Consider the following 19,652-nt stretch of genomic DNA (forward strand, 5'->3'; position numbering starts at 1 on the left):
GACAAATGAGGGCCTACTGTGAAATGTTTTGGGAAATTTTGTCGCCAAATGAAAAACAAATTAATTTTTTTATTACATAAATTATTTACATATTAAATCTGTTAAAATATCATTCATTTGGACTTTTATGATAGAATTTATGACGAACAAAATGTTAAGGTCCATTTACTGGACCGATTTCGGCATGAACGAAAACACGAAATTCAGTCGAGAATACAGAATTTTATTTCATGGTAAACACCCCCTCCTTTTTAACCCCGGATTTAACCGATTGTACCGCGCGGGGGTGAATTTGACAGGTATATTGCGAGCAATGGAACTACTAATCAGTCATTGTGTGGAAGATTGATATAATTTTAACCCAGACCCATATTACCAAGAGAAGCAGAGGGGCACACACATTGCTAGCAATATACCCTGGCAGATCGACCCCCAAGTGATACCCCCTGGAAACTATCGTGCTGAATTCTAGGTGTATTCATCACGATGGGCCAACTGGACCTGTCTTTCATTTTCACCTATCGTCCCACACTGGTGCTCCGCCAGCTTATACCGTTATCATTAGAAAAAAACTTAGATTATGAAGTATATACGCTATACTAAGTCTATGAGTCTCCATTGCTAACAATTTTTTAGCAATCCCATTGCTAGCAATGTAGCCTAAAAGGTCAACCTTCATGCGGTCCCCCCAGAAAATCATTTTGGTAAATTAATACCTGGGCGAATTAATCACGATATTTTCAAATGTTATTCCTTATATTTAACGTAGTTTTGCAGGTTTTATGGTTTCGTTTGCCATAGGTATCTCACTAATGACAGGCTATGTTGGGTTTAAAACATAAGCGTGCTTATATTTGGATTTTAATATATATATGTTTTGGTCAACACAGCTGTTTAATGACACATGAATGGAACCAAAAACACTTTAAAGTACATAATTTTAATACAAAGTTAATTTGGTTATATAAAAAATAAAAATATTGCAATTGAAAGTTTTTCATTAGAATACCAAACAGTTGCGATAACAAAATTATACTATGATGTCAATCTCTATTTTTAAAATGTTTTATATGGTTTTATGTTACATACGAGCAACCATTGATGCTGTCTCTCCAGAGCAATTAAGGAACTTAAATTACTATTTCAATCAATTTATCTAGTGATTAGAAAACCATGTTATATAAAACAATTTTTTTTTAATAATTAGCAATCATACACGACTGTTCACGCGTTTCATGTTATGGGAAATCACACAATAAATAGTTTAATCTTTGAACTAATTCATAAGTTTCATTACAGTAAGTACAAGCCATAGTGATACAGTATTCTTAGTCTACGAAAATAACCATGTAGGGATACAACCCTACAACCAGCACCATAAACAATATAAAGGTTTTTTTAAATATTTCTTGAACAATGTTATCTCGCTATCAGCCATAATTTAATAAAAGTATACAGATATTTCAAAGCAATATATCAATGTGAATGGGAGTATTCATATTACTGTCTAATAATTCAAAAATATATGTTTATACATGCAACTGTAAATGCAACTATCCAATATAGTAATTATTTGCAACGGACTTCTCGTTTTTGGTTGAATGACAAGACAACTGACAGCTCAAAACTGTCATTTATTTTATGAACATGAAAATTAAATTTGATGCTATTTTCATATTTGATTAGTTAAATTTGGTACTTAATTATTACTTTATAATTTTATCTGTTTTATAAAGCCACACACAATTTCGGTTAATTTTTTTTTTTATTTGCTAAAACTCGTATAACGCACGCGCAGAACATCCATCGCCCGAAATCTCCCAGCGCCATATTGAGAGGCGGACGTTGTATGACTTGAGTGATTAATCGTGGTTAGTGCAATAAATTGAGGCGGAACCGTTGATCGTGCCCTATGGATATACATTTGGGTACGTAACAGGTTAAAAATGTAACTACAGTGCCTGTTTTTTGGTGTAATGAGCCTGACAAATCCATCGTAACCTAGACATAGGCCGTTCTAGTTATCAGTAGATTACCTAGGTATCATCAATCCGCTGTTTGCTCACAGTTTTAATCTTATTAATAAACACGTGTGTGGTGAATAGCCATAGGTTTCTTGAATCTAGTTACTTTAACAAGATTATACGATCACTTTGCAAGGTTCCACGGTCGTATATAAGCGGATTCCGAAGTGTTTATGTCGGCAGTTGACAGAAGCGTTTATGTATATGACCGATCATAAGTCACCACACCCAGTGACCGCCGGATTGTCGGTTTTAGTATTTAACAGTTTCTAGTTCGGATGATTGTTCGCGCGTCGTCGCGTTGGTACGTGATACAGTGAATTATATCGTGAACTATCGTGAAATGTGAGTACACACGCCAACAGGAGTGGTGTGCCTCGGCTGAAAGGCCTGCCGAAAGGACAGGGCTCCGCGCTCGAGGACAGTTTGCGGCCCTCCGCTCTGAGAATCATGGAGTGCCGCATGTCAGAAGAAGCCAAAGAACAGAAAAGAATCAATCAAGAGATAGAGCGGCAACCCGAAAGGACAAAAGAGATGCTAGAGAGAACTCAAACTGCTCCTGCTCGGTAAGTTTACACCACCTTTCTATGCATTTAAGCTTTACATATATATATAACCTCCATATTAATGTTCTAATGTCAGTGAGAGGTTAGTAACAACTTTATAAAATGTTACCCTATGAAATATTTCTATTTAATTGAAGATGGTTTATCTGATTGACAACTTTTATTAAGAAATAGTTTTGCCATTGATAAGATAGTAATATGTATTATATATCTATATCTTAAATAGTATCAGATTTATTTTATTCTTGATAAGAAAGATAAGCATCTCATTAAATATCCAATTGGTTCCATTATATTCTGATTTAAAATATACAACAAATACTATATATATATATAGTTACTATCTCATAAATAATTAAAATTTTGGTGTGGTTCAGACCTCTGTTTATTGATATTAATGGGAATATCAATGTGAATTTTTATTTATTTATATTGAGAATACCAAAAAAGTTGACCATTTACTTGCACCCTAATACAATTTATTTATATATTGTATTATCATAAATATGGATATAAATAGATGCTGCAACTGTAGTGAGTAATATTGTTAGTAGAAATATATTTTAGGGATGCTCATGGAAATTATTAACTGTCTAAATATCTAGACATATAGATAAACAATATCACAGACAGACATTAAATATAAATATATATTCCAATAATATTTGATATTTCTGAAGAGTAGTGTGTATTACATATCCTTCAGACAGACTCACATCATGGCTCACATATTCTTTCTTCATAGCAAAATAGATAAGACATTAGTTAAGTGATCATAAAAATTCTTTATAAACTTTACATTATGACTAGTCTAAAACTGGTCAGATAACTATATGAGACAGATAAAAGAAACACTAGGTGTCTTATCGAATAAGGAGGTTAAGGATATGGCCTGGGGATAGAACTGGTTGGAGGAAGATGCATGAATTAGTTGCACCGACAAGAGGGAAACTCTTAAATGAAAAGAAGACTCTTCAGTCATAAACTAACCAAACTTTAACCTAACTGCCCCCAGTGACAATATATTATTTAGTAAAATTTATTTGGCAATGCAGTAAAGGGATACGAAGATTTGCATAGATTTGATAACATTGCCTTGCATTGTTTGAAATTTAACAATATTCAAAATTAAAATTAATAGCTTAAAGATATTTTATTTATTATTACCATTTATTAGAATGCATATTGATTTAACACATCTAGGTTCTATAGAGCATCTAGATATTTCATGAATATTACTTTCCATGATTTGTAAGAGATGAAATTTAATGTAATAATTTTCAATAAACTATGATAATTTTCCTTGATTCTCTTGATGTTTGGATCAGTTTACACTAGCTATGGTCATGAGTACTAATCATAAATAAACCATGCAATGCGAAAGTCTAAAAGTTAATACTCCTCATTGTCCATGTACTTGTATATATCTTAATGTAATTGTTTTTTTTTATATATATAATTGTATGAATATAAATAAATTTGCTATTTATATTATTTTATGTTTTTTTATTTTTATTAAATGAAAAAAAAATATAAAGAGAGATATAATATGCCTTATTTTCTGCACATATAATGCTTTGGTATTTAAACCATATCATAATGTAACCAAATTTAATATGAATGGTTTGAAAATTATTTTCAATCTCCCAAGAAAGTTTTTCAATTGCATGAATGAATATTAACTAGTACATATTTGTATATAGTGTTTTAAACCATTTTTGACAACTATTGATTGATGTTAGAGGAACAACAATCAACAATTGTACAGTACAGTACAATAGAAACTGCTCTGTAGGTAGGTACTAATTTCTAATAATATTATGAGTGTGAAAGTTTGAATTTACATAGCAGTGAGAAAGTGTTAGAAGCTGCCACATATTTGGTGGATTTAAATTTGTCCAGTGAAATTTAGACAAACCAAATCCCATGTTAACCAAAATGTTAACAATCTTCCCAATGTCTCTGCCTACCTCACCTAAGAATATAATTGTAAGCATTTTCTATATTTATAAATGAAATACATGTGAAAAGATCAATAACATATTCTATGGTGATAAAATATTTTTATCATTTCGTATGATAAATTTAAAACAATATATGTTCTAAAATTAATATTTATTGTTGTCACTTTTTAATTTGATAGAGTTCATTGTTTTATGTGTACATAAAATTCAAACACTGTAACATAACATAAACAGTAAGATTATTTTTATTTATTATATTTATTTTTTTGATTTATTATTTTTATAGTTTAGTATATATTTATTTATGTATATTTTAATACAAGTACATGGAATGTGTAAAAAATTATAATCATATATTATTTTTCTATGTAATAAATACCCTTATTATTTACATTACTTCACTATGCACTACAATTAACACTAAACCAATTAATCTTTGCAGATTTTGCCAAATGAATGAAAAAATTACCACTCTACTTTGTATGTTCTTATATTCCATTCGAGCACAATAAAATATCTCCCTTTAAGAATACACATTAAAAAAAAATGTTTTTTATTCAAGTAAACTTAATAGTAACCATAAACATTTTTGAATCGTCTTTTTTATGAATCTACCATTTAGTTCGGAATACATTTCAGCTGTGAGAATGGGCAAGGAATACACTCTTCATCATAAGCAGATAAACAGCATTCTTTAATTTTTATCTGCCGGTAAAAAAGTCCGCCTTTCAATTATCCTAAAATTTCTAACAAGACTACAGATCTACAGGTTGTGATAATAGTCAAAGATATATATAAAATAAACACATGTTCACACAGAGGTGGCATATGCGCATGCCTTGTCTTGTATAGTTATGCCGCAATCCTCACTTCGTTTTTAAAGACAACCATTTCGGACTTGCGCAATAGACAAGCGCAATGATACCAAGCACTAGGCCGTGTATAAATCTACATACCACGCGTTAAAACTCACACAAACTCGTATAATTCTCATGGATATCTCCATAAACACTTTCTATATATATCCAGATTTTTGAATCGTTGCAACTTCCGTACAGTTTCAATGTTTCCTTCCGTCTACCGTGTTACCATACAGAGTAAGGAACAAATGGTAGAAAGCGTTTTTAGTGGTATTTTGTTAGCATTGAGATCAACTGGTAAAAATGCCTTTTGTAGCATTTTGTACAGTTTATATGAGTGTATATGACCTTTATTCTGCATTTTCATAAAATTATTTGAAATTTGAAAAAATATAACGCATGAAACGAAACAGAATCAGTCATTAAAAGAATGAGGTCCCCGTCTTCAGTTTTCCGTTTACTATATAATATATATTATCAAAAAATGTACCAGAAACATTTAAAAGTTCGGTAACGCACAAGCAACTCCTCTTGTATTGCAGATGTTCATGGCGGGCGACTGTAGTCCTTTTTCATCAGGTAGACCGTCTGCTCATTTGCCCGTCTAACAATAAAAAAGAAAATTCATACAAAAAATATAATGATATATTTTCAACTTACTAAACAAATTTTGTTTTTTTTTTTCTTTTTCTCTGAAAACCTTCAACGGATTATTATGGCATTTAAAAAATAATATGAAAACAATGTAACAGTTTTCGTTTCTTTGTTCAACGAATAGTTTTTTTTGTCCTTTTAGGCCACATTGGGTTATAGTGTATTATATGGATTTACATACATCTGAAAATATAGAAGAAATTAGCTTTTTGCTCACTACTTCGTACGCGTGTATTTCGGAAGTAGGAAAACCAATGAAATCTGTATAAAACATTAGTCTACTTCTAGGTGCCCGATTAAAATGAAACATACACCATATTTTAAATTAGACCTTCAGGGACACAACTATAAAAGCTGCATTAAATTTGGTCTATTCGATTTTTGCATGAAACCGGAAAAAAAAAAACACAGAGACAGACAAAATTTCTAAAAAATATTGTTTTAACATCTAATTGTCTTATTAAGGCCCCTCATATTATTTTTTCTTAAATATCTTCCATATAACTACAATATCTGTGTCTTGTTTCAATTTTATTACGTTAGTAAAATAGAAGCAGGAAGATTGGTTACGCTTTTTGTTTTACAACTGTCTGCAATCAACTCTTATTGAAATCCCGAATTTTTAGAATTCTTCATCTATTAATCATTTTGATTCATATCAAATTATTAATAGAGAGATCGGATTATACTTTGATAGTTTAGCTAATTAGGTTTCATCAATTTCAATCCTACGCTTTCAGCAAAGCTCAAGCTGGTAAACAAGGTTTATCTTCATAGCTATCCATACTCAGGTAACATTTGAAATTGTGATCTATCAACTTTACGTATGGGAATTTGTCACTTCGTAATGTGCACGTACTTAAATACATGCTTGCATAGGAACTTGATAAGAGTGATGAAATTGTCACAGTGACATATTCTACGTGCGTGCTAGCTCTGTAGATTTAACACGCAACGTACCTATTATGGTAAATATTCCATATGACACTAGCTGCAATTCATCTAAGTTTAATCGTGAACGTGAACTAGCAGCGAGTGTTGCCACTAAAAGTACACTTTTGAACAATGGACAAATCAAAGAACCGAATCAACCTGTTATATTCTGGCAACTATCACGCATTGCTGCCATAACTGACACCAAACTTGTGATGAGCATAATTAATAAATAAATATAATATAGTATCGTACATTTTTATGCATAACTGATTAGTTTCTCCAATAATTTGTCTAATCTATAAACCTGTTATCGACCCTAGGAGCACGTATGGTTCCTTCTAGTTTGTATTGCTTTTTGGATAGCGTCCTGATCCTAACTGTATGAGTCACTTCCGTGTGTACTTATCAATTTCTAAAATTGGAATTTTCTACCGACCGATAATAAACGTTTTACATAAGAGCGCAGATTTATAATCATATTCGTACTGTTTCTGTACCTTCTTGTGATAAATAATGAATATTTAATATGTACCTTATACCCATCATTAGGTATCTCATCTATACACATTTCTACAGGATAAACATGGAAACATAGATTACACTGTCGCCTCCTATTCATGTATCGCTACGCCCAAAGATTATCTTCTGTGGATATCCTCTAATTTCCACCTCATAATCCTTTCCATGCATGTGGTCCCGGTATAGAATGCTTATTAGTAATAATAATATTCCTTTCCCGTGGGTGTTGAAAGAGGCAACTAAGGGAATATAATGTTCGAGGGATGGGCAACAGCGTCTCCTCTTAAGACATCACCAAAACCTAACTGCGGTTGCCAACCTGCCTGCCACGCCTGTCTGCCTGCAGCGTAGCAACTACTGGCAAAACAGTTAACGCCTTATATGGTGATGATGATAAATCATATCCTTACAATTGAAACACAGTTATACAAATACATTTGCTTGAAGCTGGGCAAGAACTAACATAGGCCAAAGTTCATTTGTTTATAAAACTGGAAGAACTGGAAACTAAAGAAAATTTTTTTTTTGTTTGATACTTTATAACTCCGTGGGGTTGTAAACCGATTTGGAAAATTATTTTTTTATCTGAAGGATATACTTACAGATTGTTCCTTTTTCATCAAACTAATTTCATCAAATCCAGATCGGTATTTAGTTTTGAAATCAAAGTAACTTGTTTTGCCATAAATGAAGTTCATTTTTTGTAGAACACAGTTGCAATTTTATATTACTAAAGTGATAAACAAGCATACTGCCCATATGTTGGATATACATGTATATTTTAAAATTTTTGCTTCAATTTTACTACCAGCTAGTTTTATTTTAAATTTATTTATTATTTAATATTTGCAGATAAACTAATACTAATAAAACTGTCATAGTTGCTAAATAAAAATATATTATTTAGGAGGGGTAGAGAATAAAATAGAGGAAAATATAAACCAGTAATACCTGAATATTTTTGGTTCACAAATTATATTTTATTCAATAGAAAAAAGTCAAATGCTGTCTTCTCCATAACACCAATATTAAGTAATGCATATTGTTTTATTTCCGTACGGTCCCGACATGAAATGGACCACCCTATTCTTTCCCGTGGGCGTCGTAAAAGGCGATTATGAGAACTAAATAGTCGAAGGATGGGTGCAACTTCCCCTCTTAAAACATCGCCAGTAAAACCAAACTGCGGTTTACCAATCCGCCTGCCATACGTGATAACTACTGGCAAAACCTCTCAGTGGCATATGGATAAGGCCTATGTTCAGCAGTGATCAATTAACAGCTAATGATGATGATTGTTTTACTTATTAAGTAGGTACTTACTGAACTCACCACATAAACTCGTTATTGAACAAAATAGAATTGTCTACCTATTTCCTGCCATGTCATCTCAATTCGAACATAGTTTCCGTTAGCTTACTCAACAGTAGATAACTATTACATTTTAAACTATTAATGGGCAAAGCATACGGCCCGTACAATGGTAATCGATTACCGTAGACTGTATACGCCTGCAACACCACTGATTGTCAACTGTATTACGCCCTTTTTAATGGATTCCATGCTGTAGTCTCTAGGGGAAAACTTGGTAGGAAGTTCATTCCGCATTTGTTTATGATTCAATTCTATTCAATAGGTACTGGCGAGTCAGGCAAGTCAACATTTATCAAGCAGATGAGAATCATCCACGGCTCGGCTACAGCGACGATGACAAGCGTGGATTTATCAGTCGTCTATCAGAACATCTTTATGGCGGCGGTTATGATATGATACGCGCTGTGGATCTGCCAAAATACAATACGGGAATCCGTCCAATGTAGTGAGTATTTATATCACATTCTAATATAATTTTATACATCGCGCTCTTGCGGTTTAATAATATAAATACTATATTATCCTATGTTTTAAGACCCCTAATGGTTGCCAGCTCCAATCTGTCTAACACTGAAAATAAAGACTTAATCAGTTTACCGTTATATTTAACTCTCCATTTATGATAAACAGCGTTAACATACCTAATTAATCCGAGAATAAACCTCACCTTTTTTTACTTGCGAATATATTTGTATCAAAATACAAATATATTCATCAGAATGCAAAGTAAATCATAAGCATTTTAATTCATCTTTTTAACTTTATAAAAATATTTGGCAAAACACAGTAGTAAAATCTAAAACAAAAGTATTGTAAAAACCATCGCAACTCATCATATATCAATAACAAACCCAAATCCAGCTCTCAAAAAATGTAAATATCAAAATGTTATGGTCGTAGTCACCCGGAAATCGGCCAAATACGAGTAAAAGTATGAACACGCTCATGATCCATATAATTCCTACAAAGCAGATGTTTACAAAATATATGATGCCCTGACTAAGATGTACAGTGTATAGTAAACACTAGTAAATTAATAAACCTATAATATGTGTTTATTTGCATATCACAATGTCACATTAATAGCCACGTGCATTAAAGTTATCAACGGTTAAATTTGTGGTTAAGATCAAAATTGTGATGTTTCTACTTTTAACTGTTAACAGTTAATTTTACAGAAAAAGATAATTTTTGACTAGTCACATTATGTGTTAAATTACATTATTACCAGTTAGTGTAACTGTTAACTGTCAAAATTGTTGTAGATTTGATTCACTCAGCTATTAGAATCTAAGCTACTGAGACGGTTACTGCTATTATTTATTGTAATTGAAAATTTAATCTTCTCATTTCTTTTCTTGAAATTTTTATAATTTTATCGATATGTATGTGTAAATCGTGAAAGTACTTGGTCCCAAGTCTATTAAGGTGGCCTGCCCATTGTACCCACAACGGTGGATTCGCGCTTGATCAATGCTAAATCTAGTTTTGAGCATTTACTTATATATATATATATATATATATATATATATATATATATTGGAACGGTGTGGACTGCCGTTGGTGAGCGTGGACTGTAGGGGCGTTGGTTCAGGCTGTGAAACACGGGGATTACTATTCACAAACCTCCGGTACCGTCTGAAGAGAAAGTATTTTTTTTTCTTGTCCTATTTCTTCTCGAGTGTAGTGCGTCGCTGCCCGGAAGCGAATGCCGCTCGACGAGAGGCGGCCTATCTTTATACCCGCCCGCTCGCACGATAACGTTTCCAACTCGCGATAGCGATCTGTGCGAGCGGGACGGGGCGAAAATGAACGAGACGCGTGTCTCTTCAGATCGGTACTCTATAGCGTCTATTTATTTATTTTATTTCAATTTACAATTTCTTAATTCGGTTTATTGTTACAATTTCCTATTCGTAGGTAATAATGACAACACGCAAAGAATATTTTATTTAACTTACACTATCTTAAATCTATGTAAATCTATATAAAATAACAGAATACAGAAACGATTAACTAGGGACTTAACAACTATAAATTACGATATATACAAATAATGTCGCGAACATAATCTCCCGCCGCAGCTCTCGTAGCTGGAGTTAACTCGTGTTCGCGTCGCTCGATGTCGATGTGGGCAGTATGATCAGCTTCTTAGTGGGTCGCCGTAGGATGCCCTTGTTCGTCCGCACGTCGACTGCTCGGATCTCGCCGTCTGGTCCAGGGTAGGTCGCCACCACCACGCGTCGCGGCCACGTGTTGCGAGGCAAGGTCCCATCAGCTATCAGGACCAGGTCGTCCATTTTGTGGCTCCGTGTGTAGCTCGGGCTCCCGCCGGTGTTGCAACTCGGGTAGGTACTCCTTCACCCACCGGTTCCAGAAGCAATCAGCTAGCCTCTGGCTGGCACGCCACTCCTTGTGTCCCGCCGCGTCGCTCTCTGTGAAGCTGCCTGGCAGTGGGACGCGCGATGGACCGCCCAATATGAAGTGATTGGGGGTTAGGGCGCTGTCGTCGTCTGCCGATGTTGACACGTGGGTTAGCGGTCGACTATTGAGGGTGTGCTCGACCTCGACCAGCAGAGTGTGGAGGACCTCTTCCTTGGGAGCCGCTCGTTCAACGTGGCGGCTAGTGCGGTCTTCACGCTACGCACCAACCGTTCCCACGCACCTCCCATGAAGGGTGCGCTCGGGGAATGTAGCGCCACCGGATGAAATGAACTGATGACTCTTCTTGGATGGCTTCCTCGGCTGCTTTCTTCAGTTCGACGTCAGCACCTTTGAGGTTGGTGCCTTGGTCGGACCATAGCTCAGTGGGACACCCTGCGGCTTATGAAGCGCCGCAGGGCCATTATGGCGGAGTCCGTGCTGAGGCTGCCGGCGATTTCTAGGTGGACTGCGCGTCGTTAGGCAGGTGAAGAGCACTCCGTATCGTTTCTGGTGAGTGCGGCCCACTGTCACGGTCATAGGCCCGAAGTAGTCTAGGCCGGTGAACGTGAACGGTCGTTGATGATGCGCCAACCTGCTCTGTGGATGGTTGCCCGTTGACGGCTGCGCCGGTCTTGCTCTTCGTAGGCGGCACAGCTGACACCTCTTCAGTTCACTGCGGACGGCGTGTCGTAGGCGCAACACCCACAAGTGTTGTCGCACCTCGTTCGTGGTGATCTCGAAGCCGCCGTGGTGAAGTTTCCGATGCACCCATGCGATGTATAGGCGCACCCAGGCGTGGTTTCCGTCGACGATGGGGGCTCTCGTTGCTCGGCTGACAGATCGGCGGCGGCCGCTATTCTCGATCGAAGTCGCAGAATGTCGTCGTTGTCTATGACGACCGACAGCTGTATGAGTCGACTGGATGACGGCAGCTGTTTTCCTTGTTTCAATACTGCGATTTCGTCGCCGAACGCCTCTTGTTGTATCGCGCGAATCCATAGCCGTCGCGCGCGATCTAGGTAGTGTGTGTCTATGGGGATGAAACACACAGATGGACTATTGCTGTTCTTGATTTTCATCTTCGTCTTCTCTCTATCGACTTTCTTCGTGCGGGTCCAAGTGGGGTCGGCGCTCTCTTTCTTCTTGTTTCTTTTTCGGATGGCGGTACAGCGTTGACTGGTCGGTCGCAGGAGGTCGATGAACTGCAACACCCGTGCTGAACTGCGAACAAGTTTCAACCAATTAGAAAAACGTGACGGATCGGGCAATGCTATAGACAACTGCGTCGCGTTCTGTAGCTTGTGTACGCGTTCTTCTCCCGTTTCCGCTTGACTATCGTCGCTCGAACTATCTTCACGCGGCCACTGTTCTTCGTTTTTGTCGAATTTCCTTTCGACCGGTCGGAGACGTCGCATCGTCGAGTCGTAGTTGTCCGGCGGCACAGGGTCGTCCTTCTTCCATAATAACCCCGTCTCGTATCCTCCCGCCGGTAACGGACAAGTTTTCTCCTCTAAAATGCGTAGGGCGCGACGTTCTTCTTCGTTGTAGGACCTCTTCGGTGCGATCCCCAGCGATTCGAGCGCGAAATGTTGCTTCATCATTTCTTCCATCGATTGTTCCTCTTCATGTGTCGTCACTATGTGGCTGATTCTGTGCACCTGCTGTCTTGTCCTGCCGCGACTCGTACCGTGCAGTACCCATCCCAGGTCGGTGAGTGATGCGACCGGCTGCGTGTCGGATCCTCTTCTGACTTCGTGGGCCAGCAGTAGGTGCCAGTTGTCTTGCCCCAGCAGTACCGTCGGTTTGCCCTCTTCGTAGACCAAGTCCCTCTCTCTGTCCCGCAGATGTGGACAGCCCTTGATGACGCTGCGCGGTACCGACTGCGGTGATAACTGCAGTCTGTCCATCGTCCGTGCCCCCACTGTGTATTCTTGTGAATTCCGCCCGCGGATCTTGAAGTGAACACGCGTCGATTGAGCTGCGTTGATCCGTGCCCCGGCCACACCTTCCATGTAGAATGGTGCGGGGGGACCCGTAGCACCGATTCGCTCCGCCACCGTCGTCTCGATGATGGTGCAAGTCGACCCGTCGTCCAGTAGCGCGTAGGTGTCGCACGTTCCCGTGGGACCGGTGACTCGTATCGGCAGGATCTTCAGGAACGCGATCTTGTCGTTTTCCCTTGCCGATGCGGTGACTGCGGCGGACTTGTCCTCGACGACGTGTGTTGTTACTTCATTCTCCGGCTGTTGTCGCGTGGTGTGCAGCAGAGGGTGATGAGTCTGCGTGCACTCATCTACTCCACATCTCTTGCTCTTGCAGGCGTGGCGAAATCTTCTTACTTTGAGGCAGCGGAAACACAGCCTATGAGTCTTCGCTAACTCCCATCTCGCCGATGTGTCTGCTTCCTTCATCGTCTTGCAGTCCGATGGAGCGTGTCCCTCTCGTCGACACATCGGGCACGGTGGTGTAGCGGGTTTCTCCTGCGTCGTGTATGTCTTCGCCGTCTTCCTAGGAGCGGACTCCCGCCGGTCTTCGGACGGTATCTCCTCGGCGGGGGCGAAGTTTCCACATCGTGCGGCGGTCCTTTGCAGGAACTGAGAGAGTGTTATGAGGTCCGGTTGTCCCTCCGGTTGGTCGTTGGCGAAATCGTAGTACTTGAAGCGTAGTACCGACGGCATCTTCTCTGTGACGTTTCTCACTATTTCTTCGTTGTAGAGGTAGTGGCTCTTGTTCAGCGCTCGTATCGTGGCGACGACGTTCTGCACCTTGCTTGCGAAGAGGCAGACGTCTCTTGCGTTGTCCGAGAGTCGTGGTAGCGCGCGGAGTTTGTTCAGTTCGGCTGTGACGAGTGCTCCAGGGCGGCCGAACCTCGCGGCTAACATCTTCATTACTTCTTCTGCGGTCGTAGACCCGACGAATAGGGAGCGTGCCGCGTCCTTTGCGGCCCCCTTCAAGCTTCTGCGCAGTCTTGCTAGGTTCTCTTGTTCTGTGAGTTGACTTGCGCTCTCTTCATAGGCCATCTTCCATGGTAACCACTCGCTCGACGATCCATTGAAGACTGGCAACTCGGTGACTCTTGACGCTGTGGAGGGCAGTATGTTGCGAGCGGCCATCTGCATGGCGATCGCAAACTCATTGCAATCGATGCCCACCTTCAGCACCGGTTCTTCCTTCTTCATCGACTGCATCGCTGCTGCTATCGTAGGCATGGCGGCATGTGGGTCAACGTGGCGTGCGTGGTCCCGGTGAAGTGCGTCGCTGCTCGGCTGTGGCGGCGGCGCTCTCGAATCCTCTTCAACGGGTCTCGATGGGACGAACCCCTGACGCTTGCCGGTGACTTCTTCTATCTCTGGTACATGCGGCTCCATCGTGAGTGCCAGCGTGCTTCGATGAACCCAATCTGACGTTCGTTCTCTTCTGACGGTAGCGTCGTCGTCTTCTATTTCCTCGTCGTCCTCTGATTCGGCTTCCAGGGCGGCGACACGTGCGGCGGCCAATTCCACCTCCTTTCGAAGTAGCTCCTCCCGTGCCTTGGCCAGAGCCTTCTTCTTCTGCGAGGCCGTGGTGCGAACCGTGCGTGCCGTGCGTGCTTCGGTTCCTTCTTCCTTGCTGTCTCCTCTGTCGTTCCTGTGGCTTCGGTAGTCTCCGTGGCTCCTGTGGTCGTCGTATCGCCGGACGTGTTCGTAGTCGATGTGGTGGCGGCGGTAGACGACGTGGCAGCGACAGAAGGCATTCTGACAGCCGCAGACGACGTGGTGGCAGCAACGGACGGCGTGGCAGCGACGGACAGCGTTCCGGCGGCCGTAGTCGATGTGGTGGCGGCGGACGTTGTGGCTTCGGTGACGGCGATTTTTTGTTGCGACGACTTCATGTTTCTCGTAGTCGGCATTTCAGCGATCCGGCTTCAGAATGGTCTTCCTCCAGCGATCCGGCTTCTCGATGTACCAACGGTGTTCCTCCAGCAATCCGGCTTCTCGAAGGACCACGATGAACGGTGTGGACTGCCGTACGGTGAGCGTGGACTGTAGGGGCGTTGGTTCAGGCTGGAGTGAAACACAGCGATTACTATTCTGAAGCCTCCGGTACCGTCTGAAGAGAGTATTTTTTCTTCTTGTCCTATTTCTTCTCGAGTGTAGTGCGTCGCTGCCCGGAAGCGAATGCCGCTCGACGAGAGGCGGCCTATCTTTATACCCGCCCGCTCGCACGATAACGTTTCCAACTCGCGATAGCGATCTGTGCGAGCGGGACGGGGCGAAAATGAACGAGACGCGTGTCTCTTCAGATCGGTACTCTATAGCGTCTATTTATTTATTTTATTTCAATTTACAATTTCTTAATTCTATTTATTGTTACAATTTCTATTCGTAGGTAATAATGACAACACGCAAAGGAATACTTTATTTAACTTACACTATCTTAAATCTATGTAAATCTATATAAAATAACAGAATACAGAAACGATTAACTAGGGACTTAACAACTATAAATTACGATATATACAAATAATGTCGCGAACAATTGTGTTGAATATTTTTTATACATAACAAGAAGATATCATAAAATATATTTTTTTTTTACAACACAGGGGGCAAACGAGCACGCGGCTCACCTGATGGTAAGTGACTACCGCCGCCCATGATCACTCATAACACCAGCGGCATTGCAGGTGTGCTGCCGGCCTTTTAAAAAGGAATATGCTTTACAATAAAACAGAAAAAGTATGAAGTAACAAAATAATCAATAATAATCCTAAAATAAAAAAAAAATTAAACAAATGTCATTAGTAAGGCATAGTGCATATTAAAACTGCGTGTTCACGCTATGTTTGAAGGATTCGAGGTCCAATCAATTACATGACATAAAGATAGAATTTAAATAGTGTACATGTATGTAGGTACTGCCCATGTCTATAAGCGACGGTTACCACTTTCCATCAGGTGGGCCGTCAGCTTGTTTGTCATTCTAAGTTGTATAAAAAAAAAATTTATGTGACTAATCGCACGTAGCCCACACGTAAGCTATTGGCCAATGAGATAAGATCATCCAAATTTTTATTTATTATAAAACAAATTATCAAACTGATAAAATTATATTGTAAATTGTAAAAATTGTATGAATTAATTAATTGATACTGTTCGCAAACAATGATATGAGTAAAAATTGACAACATTAGTTCCTTCCACAGATAATAAAATCAATTAATCATTCTCATCTATAAATATATAAAAATTAATGCCACTTTTCGTTGTAATTTTATACAAACCGCTTACCATCAGGTGGGCCGTACAGTTGTTACCTGAGTGGTATAAAAAATAATTTGAACGATTGGGATTAAAAGTCTCCTTTCTCATCCCAAAGCTCGCTTTTAGTTTTATAATATTACTAGCTTTTACCTGCAACTTGGACCGCGTGATAGAGATATGTTTACTGCCCGGGACAAAAAGAGATCTCCTTCTCCACCTCATATAGTACATGTAAGAAATTTTAGGGGGAAGGGGGAAAGAGATTGTTAGTAATGGGTCTTACTTTGCTAGCACTATACCCTATCAGGTCGACCTCCACGCGGTCCCCCGTGGAAACCATCGTGGTTAATTCCTGTTGGATTCTTCACGATGGGCCAACTGACCTGCCTTTATCCTCATCTATCATCCCGCACTGGTGCTTCGCCAGCGTATACCGATAGCGCAGGTGAGGTTACCATTCCATTTTCATCCATTAAAAAAGAACTTAGTTGCAGCTGAGAACAACCAATCCGAGCGCATTATGTTTCATTTAAACCAAGTTTCATTAAAAAGATTTTTACATGCAGAATGCAGCGGCGGGATTTTAAACTAAAGGATCACAGAGTATTCCCTACTTCTCCACATTCAGTTTTCGAACTCTTATGGTTTTATTTTAAAGATGAGGCGAGAAGCTGCCCCGCAAACCTCTGACGGCCCCCTGAAGAAGACTTCCGCTTGAAGTCGAAGCAATCGTCGAAATTTTATAAATCAAAAGCAATAACATCAACATACATATGTATTAATAATTTATATACATTTAAATTATTAATTGATTGACTAATTTATTGATTAAAATCACAAAAACACAGTGAGTTTATTAATTTCCCATATATTTTTTTATAACAAAGGGGGCAAACGAGCACGCGGCTCACCTGATGGTAAGTGACTACCGCTGCCCACGATCACCCACAGCACTAACGGCATTGCAGGTGTGCTGCCGGCCTTTAAAAAAGAAATATGCTCTTTTCTTGAAGGTTATGTTGTCGTATCGGTTCGGAAGTACTGCTGCTGGAAGTTGATTCCAAAGAGTGGTTGTGCGTGGAAGAAAGTGCCTTGAAAAACGCACAGTGGAAGACCGTCACCTCATCCAGATGGTTGGGATGGAACTTTAGTTTGTTTTTTTATGCAACTTAGAATAGCAAACAAGCCGACTACCCACCTGATGGAAAGTTGTAACCGTTGCCTATAGACATGAGCAGTACCATGGACATAACAGAGTATACTGTTTCGCCCATGATACTCCCAATACGTTCCCATTCCTGGGGACTCAAGTATCCTGTAAATTCACTGCCATATCCCGTCCTTCAAACTGAAACACAGCAATGTAAACACAACTGCTTCACGGTAGAAACACGAATGAGACAGAGGTGCCCAAGCAAACGACTTTTATACAAAATCTCCCTCTGGTAAAATTTAATTTAATTAAATTAAAATTGTGGTGGGTTGTACGGTAGTGAAATGTATATATGTATATAAATGTATTTAGACTCTTATGGTTTGTTTTTAACAGTACAGCTAATTATACACACATGGTCAGACCCTTCATACAAGCCCCCCTCCCCAATAATCCGATATTTAAATTTAAGAGCAATTACGCACAAATGTTAGGCTCTCCCTATTGGTCGAACAAACAGCTATGCACTTAAAGCACAGTTCAATAACTGACCCGAAGAGCTATTGAATTAACTGCTTCCGATAGTGGCGTATGATATCGATATACTATAATCGAATCGATATTTCTATCAATATATCTCTCATTGGAATATTTTATTAACTTAATTATTAATAATAATAATAAATAAATTCTTTAATAAGGTATTAAATAAGTATGATAATTATTGTAGGTAAGAAACCGGCTGTATTATTTAATTATTTATACGTGAGAAATAAAGAATGTTATTCACCAAATTAATAATGGCTAAAAAAGAGAAAAGAAATAGGTACAAAGCAGTGCACATTTTTAATACCTACTTTTTTTCCTACTAAAATTTTTCATTTAAATATTTTTTTTTACAACACAGGGGCAAACGAGCATGTGTCTCACCTGGTGGTAAGTGACTACCGCCACCCATGATCACCCACAACACTAACGGCATTGCAGGTGTGCTGCCGGCCTTTCAAAAAGGAATATGTTTTTTTCTTGTAAGGAAATACTGCTGCTGGAAGTTGATTCCAAAGAGTGGTTATGCGTGGAAGAAAGTGCCTTGAAAAACGCACGGTGGAGGACCGCCACTCGTCCAGATGGTTGGGATGAAACTTTAGTTTGTGGCGGGTTGTACGATGGTGAAAATCAGCAGCAGGTATCAATCCGAACAATTCCTCAGAGCACTCCCCATGATAAATTCGGTAGAAGATGCACAGAGATACAATATCTCTGCGCAGTTTCAGTGGGTCGAACCGGACAGTAAGCCGCCAATCGTCAACAATTCGAGCTGCCCGACTTTGAATGCATTCTAACGGAAGGAGTTGGTACTGTGGCGCTCCTGCCCATAGATGAGAATAGTATTCCATTAGTGGCCTGACTTGAGCTTTATATAATTGAGTAACTCTGAGTAACTTTATATCAATATATTTCACTAGAAGAGAACATTTGATTACCTGAGACATGTTTTTATGTATAATTACTGTGTACAAAAAAGTATTAAATAAAAATAAAATAAACAAATTTTGCTTAGTAGTTTTCACTTCGTAAAAAAACGGCAGTTTCAATCGTCACGTCGGAAAAAAACAACAGTTACTAATTACATCCCAATTAACTAAAATTAAATTAAATCAATGTGGAAAATAATTAGCCATAACGATACAGAATTGACGACGTAATCACATAACATAGTAAAAAAAATACAAAAAAAAATGAATACCTTCTTTTGGGAGTTGCTTAAAAATAAAAACCAAAATATAAGTTTTTTTATACAACTTAGAATGGCAAACAAGCTGACGGCCCACCTGATGGAAAGTGGTAACCGTCGCCTATAGACGTGAGCAGTACCGTGGACATAACAGAGTATACTGTTTCGCCTATGATACCCCCCATGCGTTGCCATTCCTG

At 39.1% G+C, this 19,652-nt stretch overlaps 1 protein-coding gene across 1 annotated transcript; it reads left to right on the forward strand.

Annotated features, from left to right (window-relative positions):
- The first annotated feature begins 2,081 nt into the window (after positions 1-2,081).
- LOC128202222 (G protein alpha q subunit-like) lies at positions 2,082-9,343 on the forward strand. Its single transcript, XM_052901724.1, has 3 exons — positions 2,082-2,328; positions 2,390-2,590; positions 9,160-9,343. The coding sequence occupies exons 1-3, from the start codon at positions 2,303-2,305 to the stop codon at positions 9,341-9,343; spliced, it is 411 nt and encodes a 136-aa protein (XP_052757684.1). The 5' UTR covers positions 2,082-2,302.
- The last annotated feature ends 10,309 nt before the right edge of the window (positions 9,344-19,652 follow it).

Source organism: Galleria mellonella, unplaced genomic scaffold, assembly GCF_026898425.1.
Source record: "Galleria mellonella isolate WM207_F2 unplaced genomic scaffold, CSIRO_AGI_GalMel_v1 utg789, whole genome shotgun sequence".
Classification (NCBI taxonomy): Eukaryota; Metazoa; Arthropoda; class Insecta; order Lepidoptera; family Pyralidae; genus Galleria; species Galleria mellonella.

Coding starts and splice junctions, on each gene's coding strand:
- LOC128202222 (XM_052901724.1), top strand. CDS start 2,303: ATGATTGTTCGCGCGTCGTCGCGTTG. Junction 2,329..2,389: donor GTTCGCGCGTCGTCGCGTTG/GTACGTGATACA, acceptor ACACGCCAACAG/GAGTGGTGTGCCTCGGCTGA. Junction 2,591..9,159: donor ACTCAAACTGCTCCTGCTCG/GTAAGTTTACAC, acceptor TCTATTCAATAG/GTACTGGCGAGTCAGGCAAG.